This window comes from Nansenia antarctica, assembly GCF_963989245.1.
Source record: "Nansenia antarctica genome assembly, chromosome: 6".
Classification (NCBI taxonomy): domain Eukaryota; kingdom Metazoa; phylum Chordata; class Actinopteri; order Argentiniformes; family Microstomatidae; genus Nansenia; species Nansenia antarctica.
The window spans coordinates 47,587,431-47,596,070 of NC_137676.1; the positions used below are offsets into that span (position 1 = coordinate 47,587,431).

The 8,640-nt window shown below is 42.1% G+C and overlaps 1 protein-coding gene across 1 annotated transcript; it reads right to left on the minus strand.

The window, feature by feature from the left end:
• Window positions 1-2,071: 2,071 nt before the first annotated feature.
• Window positions 2,072-8,320, minus strand: LOC308161015 (differentially expressed in FDCP 6 homolog; the record flags this gene model as incomplete). The annotated part of the gene is made up of 11 exons (XM_080534948.1): window positions 8,213-8,320; window positions 6,647-6,787; window positions 6,324-6,509; window positions 5,364-5,591; window positions 5,108-5,254; window positions 4,757-4,865; window positions 4,142-4,440; window positions 3,617-3,783; window positions 2,806-3,004; window positions 2,399-2,489; window positions 2,072-2,262 (listed from the first exon to the last, which is right to left on the minus strand). Exons 1-11 carry the CDS (start codon window positions 8,306-8,308, stop codon window positions 2,072-2,074), a joined length of 1,854 nt encoding a protein of 617 aa, XP_080391074.1. The 5' UTR covers window positions 8,309-8,320.
• Window positions 8,321-8,640: the final 320 nt, after the last annotated feature.

Genomic DNA, 8,640 nt, shown 5'->3' on the forward strand with positions numbered 1-8,640 from the left:
AAAGGACACTGGAGATGGATAGATATCATGACTTCTATTAGCAAATGGAAGTGAATGTAGGACACATTTAAATGAGTTAAATTTCCAATGTGTTTACACAAAATGAAATATCCCAGACATGCATCCCAATAGCAACACATGCAAACATGCATGCAAACATGCACAATCCCCCATGACAGCTAGCCAGCTAGGCTTGGTTAGCGACCAACCCAGACAGTTCTCCTGGCGAGCGACCTCATCCAACTTCCTTTGAGTCTAACCAGAGATTTGGTTTGACTTTGTTAGATATCTTAGTTGTTTACTTGGAAAACATGCTACGTGGCTACTAACTAACTTAACTACCTATCTATCCGATAACGAGACAGTTATACACATAGCAAACTATCTATCTAACACTTCACTTGTCAGACCATTATTATCTTACCTTTCTCAACGGTGTAACTTGCTTTACGAAAAAATGTGTGGATGTGCAACAGTGCAAGTGAAGAACACTAATGTCTTCCACTGAACCCAGGGAGCAGGCAGTGCCAGATGCTAGCTAGTAGTGCTAGGCTAGTTTTGCTCTAGTCTAGACTCTAGGATAGAGCGCCCCCTGTCTTCAGCCACGAGAAGTAGTCATACACCATGTTGTCAAACATCATCATCTGCAGTCTATATCTAGTCTTGTCTTCCGTTGTTTTGTTTTATTAATCGCCAGACTTACTTTTGTTATTTGCATATAAATACAAATTAAACTACATCGTCAATATGGCTAAGCATACTCCTGTCATCTTGGGCTTTTTTATACCCGGCCTAAATTAATGATGATGATGATGATGATGATGATGATGATGATGATGATGATGATGATGATGAGCCACTGATGCTACCATAGCCCTCCTTTTGTAGAGGTTCTTTGGTGCCACTGTCATCTGTCTGAGTCCCTCTCCTGTAATTAGCTTTTTTGGTCAAAGGGTGTCTCTGTTCATGCACGTTTGCTTTGAAGGCATTATCCTCTTGATATGATCTCACTGACAAACAATCATGAAGTACATGTAACTATTCAGTAATTACTCATTTCAGAAATGTCAGCTAAAGATAATAATACTCAAGTGCAGCCTCACAGTACATTATATTATGTAAAAAATAAAATTACTATCACTCATTAATATCAGCAAATGCACCCATTTTAGACAGAAAAGCATACAAATAATACAATGGAATTCACAGTAAGGTTATACACATAATGAGTTCCTAGTGCCTTCACAAGACACACACACTCAATTTACAATGTCTACTATTCACTTTACGGTACATGGATGTTGCATGATGTGGGCAGGCATGCACCCTTTTATACTGTGTCTACATGTGTGTTAACTGACAACGGAAACAGGAAGTGCAACCACAGAAACTGTTTGCATTCGTTTTCCACGACAAATCATTCTCTCTCATACCCTTCATCATTATTTTGGTAAAGGGAACACACTCAGAGGGAACACAGTTAGAATGTTGTTACGGTCATGAAAATGTACTAGACCAAGCGTTTCCCCCAACTCTGGATATTGTATTTCACATGATCTTGCTCCGTGAGACTCTCCTCATGTTGATACCTCAGATTGGGCACTGTCTATCTACAAGATCAGAGGTGATCAAAAACTCGATACCAAAACACTGTGCAAACATACTATATTTATAGAATGTTATTTTGTGTTAGGAGAGCTATCCTAATTTTTTTTATTTTTATAAAAAATGTCAGAGAATACACACTGCTAGATTAGTTTTTCTGTTCTTCATTAAAACATGGAGATCTGTTATAGCATGCTGTGAGATAGCAGAGGTGAGTAAATTACAATATATCACATTACCTACAAAAGCAATGGTAAAACACAATTCTAACAGTGGATATCATGTTTTCTCATCCCTTTATCCTATTCAAGCCTTTCAGTGATCCCTGAGAATGTTTACATTGATACCACCTCAAAGTTGAATTCATACTCTCTCAAAGTCTTTACCACCAACACCTTTTCCATCAGAAAACCACAAAAGAAAGGCCGTCTGTGACCTCTTCCTCATTGACACAAGAGCAACATTCTCAAGGGATGTCCATGTCTCCGTTTGATGCCTGGGAGAGACGTTTCTCTCCTTCACATCCGGCACTGCTGTCAACGTTTTCTTTGCTCTCCTCATCTTGCTCCTCTGACCTCTGTCTCAAACGCAGCCCAGGGTCTCTTTGTGAGGGAAGTTGGAAACTGGAGAAGGAGCCCCCTACTGGAGGTCTCTTTTCTGGAAAGCAAAATAAAGTACATTTTACAATGGGGGTGCCATCTTGTAGCCTGGTCTGTGTGTGTTTGTGTGTGTGTTACAGATCAATCTGTAACCTATCATCCATCATTGGGATTTAGGTTGTTGTGTCACATACCTCCTGGTCCAATAGGGCGCATCAACCTGTTCATCTGAACATTCCAGTGTTTGACATTGGTGCTGGCTTGACGGAGTTTCCTCTGGGCAGCCTATCAGTACACAAGGGAAACTGAAACAAACACACGCTGCAAAACATCTGCATTGTTTAAGTTAACTGTTATTATTCATACAATTAGACATTGAGGATGGAAAGCAGATTACACCAATTAAAGTGTGGAACAGAATAAAGCTCTGATTCTGTACATCACACTGGTACTGAATACATCATCAATCATCACCAATTGTATGTACTAAAATAGTATGTCTATTACATGTCTATTACATACAAATATAAAAAAAACGAATTTGTTGCAGCCCTTGATTTATAATGGTCTATGTTATAACCAGTTGTATGTTGATGCTCACCACCACATCCTGGTCCACTCGGTGGCGGTTGGCACGGACCTCCTCCAGCTGTTTCTGGGCCTCGTCCAGAGCCCGGGACTTGTTCTCCATCTCCTGCCTGAGCTCCTGCTTCTCCCTCTGAGTCTTCGCTATGTACTCCTCCTGCTCCTCCTTCAGTGCCATCAGGGCCTTCATCTTCATCTCCTCTTCAGTCAGTAAGCTGGATGGATCGGGGCACAGATAATGCATGATTTGAGATATTTTTATATGTTATGTGTAACTTGAAACTGGAATAAAAACATGTATCAGTTTCATACAGTATGATCATATCTAGATTAGTGTAATAGTTGAGTATGTTGAGTATGGTTTGGTGAGCTTAGACAAGGAGTTCTTGACCCTTCGCAGTGCACATATACAGTAGATTCATCTACTGTGTGACTTTACTTAGTTATCAAGTGTTGCTTTTTTTACGTGCAAGACTGAGAGAGACGCATGAACACCCTTTTAACAGATCCTAGAGATCACAGCTGGAGAACTTCCTCTGTTAACAAAACTCTACTTCCTCAGGAACTTAATGCAACCTCCCTTCTACAGCAGTCAGTTTCTTTAACACCACCAGTCTCTCTGCAGTATGCACAAATCTATTATTTGCATAGTACAAATGAAAGTATTTTTTTAGAGTAAGCAGTACATGCAAACATAGAACTGTACCTCCTTGCACTCATTGAGTTTGTATGTGTGTGCATGTGTGCATAGGTGTACGTAGATTAGGGTGTGTTTGTGTGTGTGTATCAGTGTCTTGTGCGGGGGGATGGGGGGGGTAAAACCCTACCCAGCCTGGGCATAGCGAAAGGCCTCCTCATCTAGCCTGGCTTTGATCTCCAGTTGTAGAGCATCCTCCAGATGCTTCTGCAACTCTTCCAGCTCCTGGATCCTCTTCTTCTGCCTCTCTGCCTCCGCCTCTTTTAAAACCATCTCTGCCTGCATGCTAGCACGCGCCTGGAGAGACACACAAGCACAGAACATCTACATGTACTGTATGTAGTATTCGCTAACCCATACATTTTCCACACACCATCCTCATAACACACAGTACAATCAGCACCCTTCTCCTTCAATGCAAGCTTAGTGACATCTCTCTTTTCTTCTAATTCTCTCATTCTTTTCACCTGCACTTGAAGTTTGAGACCTTGAGTCCTTACCCCATCAATACAAACACACCGCCTTCCAACCTTCAAGCCTTACCCCCTCTCCTTCTCCTTCTCCACTCCTCTACTCCTCCCATATCCTGCTCCCACCCTCTCACCCTCATCACCTCTCCTGCTACACCCTTCTCTCCCTCCCTCTCTGTCCATACTTCCTCAGCCTCCCGTAGCTGCACTTCCAGGTCCTGCTGGAGCTGCTCGTGTTGCTGGCGTCTCCTCTGCTCGTCCTGCTGCAAGAGGGCCTGGGCCTGCCTCTGCGCCTCCTTCAGCAGCTCCAGCTCTGCCAGCTTGCACTCCCTCTCCTCCTGCAGGGCCCGCAGGCGCTGCAGCTCCTCTTCTTTGGCCAGTGTCCTCCTCTCCCGCTGCTCCCGTTGTTCCCGCCGCTTCAGCTTCAGGTCCTTGTGGAGGGAAGTCTTCCCCTCCACGTGCAGCCGGATGGCTGTCTGAATGACTGGGGAAAATAACTCATGATGAATACGAGATAGCAATGACCACTACATTCTAAATGGGCACACAGCTTTGATGGAGGTATCTTTGATATATCATGATATCAATGATAAATGGACTGACTTACTGTATATAGCGCCTTATTCCAAAGCGCTTTACAATGGCCTCTTATTCACCCATTCACACACACATTCACACACCAATGGCGGCAAGCTACGCTCATTGGGAGCACCTTGCGATCATTAGACGCTGGCTCTACCTCCTGCGCCACAGCCGCCCCAATGATAGATTGACTTTAGGAGAGTATACGCCCTACAGACCTGCAGTCCATTCCTGTCTCTGCTTGGTGTCTGAGGCACTCATCTCGTAGGTCTTGGAGGGGGTTTTCAGACAGAACATGCACCTTTTCCCATCTCGGTCTGGCAGCACCTGACAAGTAGAGGAACCACGATTAGTGGTACTGCACCACACAGATTACTGTGCTTATCATTCCACACCAGCAATGTTTGTGGCATAGATATAGACATATTTTTCTATATTTCTGTATTTACTGTTATCTGAATAATGGTAGATTATTTGATAATGTGTTAATCCTGTAGCTCTCATGTGATCATGTGATCTATAACCCCTACATATAATCTAGTCCCAGCCATCCCATTTCAGATGCTTACCTCCACACAGCAGTTCCCATCCAGATCTATGTTTCCCTGACGGTCCTTACGGTCCTCCCCGGTATAGTAGGCCAGGTTGCTAGGCCTCAGAGTGAACCACCGCTCCTTCCAGTTCCTCCGCAGCTGACCCTTCTTCCACAGATACCCCTAAAATCAACATACATATCACTATACAAAACAGGAAACCAACCAAGACAGACACAGATCATCCAAGACACACAATGCCTTGTTATTCTATTGTTTTAAAGGACTCTACCTCTTTGAGAACTTCACCAACTATTTCCCTGTACACCTCCTCAACTGCCATGCTGACTATTTCCTTATCTATCCCTCTGGTTATCTTCCCAGAGTTCATCATCTCCAAAAATGTCCATACAGTGAATCCATTCTGCTGCACAGCATCCTGGGAGATGAAGTCCTCAAGTTCCACACAGTTGAACTCGACACTCATGGCCAGGAACATTTTCTTGAGAAGATATTCCACCTGAAAAAAAGGGAATGTAAAGATTGTGCACTGCAATGCATGAACAGGTATAGGTATAGGGCAAGGGGAATGATTGCTTTCAAGCTTTTATTTACACACACACACCAGGGAATTCCTTTTCAATTATATAAATTCAGCAAGTGTTTTGAAACTCCAATTCAAATTACAAACTTTTTTTTTACTGAATGTAAAGAACATACACAGTTGTGTTGCTGACTATTGGAACATATAGTATACCCGGGATCTCTGATAACAAAAAAATATTTGAAAATAAATGCACTTTTTCCAATTACCTAACTGGAATTTATTTCACATTCGGAATTAATGGAATTTAAAAGGAATTTGCCTAACCCTGGCTGCTAGTGACAGTTTAGTGGCCAGTGGTTCACACACTGTGGCATTACACCTTGCTCTGTGGCTTAATGACTCTGTCAACAGCGGACTACAGGAAACCATAAGACATTGCAAGTGAGAAACAAGCTCACTTTGCTGCACAGAGAGACAGAGCAATCGGTAAGGGTGAAACACTCCTCACAAGTTTGCTAATCGTAATGGTTTACCTGGTAAATACTAGAACTAGAAAGGCTTGCTAATAACCATGTTACCTTCAAATCCGAAAACAGAGGCTAACATTTCCAGTTTATGAGAAAGCTTATTATCTGCCCAATAACTCTGAAATGTTCACATTTTGCAATAAACAAACATTCTATTGTATATTCTAGGTGGACTCACTTCATCAGGGACCATAGTCAGAGGGTACTTGTCCTCAGAGAGAAAGTTAAAAAGGCACCAGAGACGAAAGGCATCTTTTTCAGGCAACAAACTCTCACTGTTCTTATCTGGGTGGTAGTTTTTCTTGGCAGTGAGAGTCCAGCAAAGCTCATCAACATTTTCCTTCACAAAACAGCCTTCTTCTACCTAGCATGAAAAAGAATACCAGCCTGATTAAGACACATATATACATTACTCAGCTATAGTCATGATGGTACAGCATGATACAACACTGTACATAGATCAAACAAACAAAGTGTGTAAGGATGTGTTTTGTGCATTACCTTGTCAAGGATATATTTGTTGAGGTAGGGCATATAACCCTGGCTGGACACTGGTCCGTCATCATCATCCCTAAAGTGCTCCTCAAGAGCCACTGGGTCATGTGGGATACACAGGACTGTACAGAGGTTGTGGGACAGAACCTGAAACAAATTTTAAAAAGAGAAACACGCATGAGATATGATGGGATGGCACTAATATTGAAAAAAACATTAAACAATTTACCATCAAGATTAACCTGGTGTCAATTTTCTACACCTTGTACAGACATTGTGTCTCAGACCAACATGTGGCATAAAGCAAATCAAGTAATACTTTAACCAACTTCATGAAGAAACTGACACATAAAATCTAATAGAGTCACTGAATTTTCAATTTTCCGGTCGGTTAGGTAACAGACAGTCAATGCCAATAAGGGCATTTGCTCAACAACAACAACTGCTGACAATATCCTTACATATCCTCTAATTTAGCCAGACAAAAGAGAGCGTAGCTGTTATGCATGCCTTTCAAACAGTTCAACTGTTAATGAGGGGAGATACAGTGTAGTTCCATTACTGTAAATAATATGTAATGTAATGTATTTCCTGAAAGCATCCTCTATAAATAACTGAACGCTGAAATAGAAAACATGAACCTAGATGACAGGTGTTTCTGAGAGAAAACTAGAGCTGCCAGCCTCCATTTTCTGAAACATCACCACATCCTTAGTTGAGCATGAGACCCGCATGGCACATCAGCCTCTGTGACTGCATGGTCTCTGGACCAGCTTTCGCACATACACCAGAGATAAGCCTGGTTCTGCTGTGAGCCAGGAACAACATGGCACAAACGTGATCTAGACCCAGTGCAATAGCAACAATGTAATAATGACAAAACACAGCAGCTTAATTGATATTCACATAAAAAGTACACCATACATCAATTATTTTATCAATAACATAATCATTTACATGACCTAAATACTTCAGACAATGGGGGGTGACATGTTTTATTCAACAGCTTCCTGGTCAAGTTTAGTGTCAGAGTACCCATTGCACTGCATGTTATTACATCATGGCTCAGTCTGGGCGAAACTTTGCGATGAGGGCTCCCATTCATACAAGACTGAGAGCAACTGTTACACTCTAACATATACTACTGCTTAACACAAGTGCACATTGTGCTCTCCATTTCAATATCATCTGTGTTATACTCTCAATGACTTCATCACTGTCTTAGCCACTACCACAGCAATCAGCAAATAACTTATACAGAGCATGTGCCATAAAAGGTTTCTCTCAAACAGGAAATGCACATCAGAAAGACAAGCAAAAAATCTACTAAATATAATCTCCAAACACCAGAAGAATTTCATCATGTAATAAGGGACCTACTTTACTCATCATTCAATGTGAAATAAGTATTTATAATGTTTTAGTGACTCCAACTCCCCTAATAGAGCCACATGATGCTTTTGAGGTCGGAAATGAGACAGCATGACTGATTCGAGGAAAGAGCCTGGGAGCATTAGTCCAAAACCCCCATCAAATCCCATCTATTTTGGCTGAAAAGTATCCTCCACTCACCTTGAGTTGAGACTTTGACACTTTTCCACTCTTCTCTAAATCCAGGGCTGTGAAGCCATACCAAATGGACTTGAGTAACTCTGAGCGCAGGTCCATGTCTGCAGCAGCATAACTTTCTGTTTTTCTCCTTTCACGTTTTTTTCTTTCTCCTCTCTCCCCTAGATACGTGGCCCTACTGTGACAGCCACCCACACTGTGACAGCCACCCACACCCAGTGATGTGAAGACCTGAGCTGCTCTAGCATAGTTCTCAGCGCCACCTTCTGGCGGGGCACTCTTGAGGACCACATTGAGATAGGGACTCTGATCTCACTGTATCTGTGATTCAACTGTCAGGAGAAAAATATAATACTGAAAGTAATACTAATTTCTGCCTAGATCACTTCCATTTCTGTTTCACATGCATTGATTATGGGAATTCTTATGCA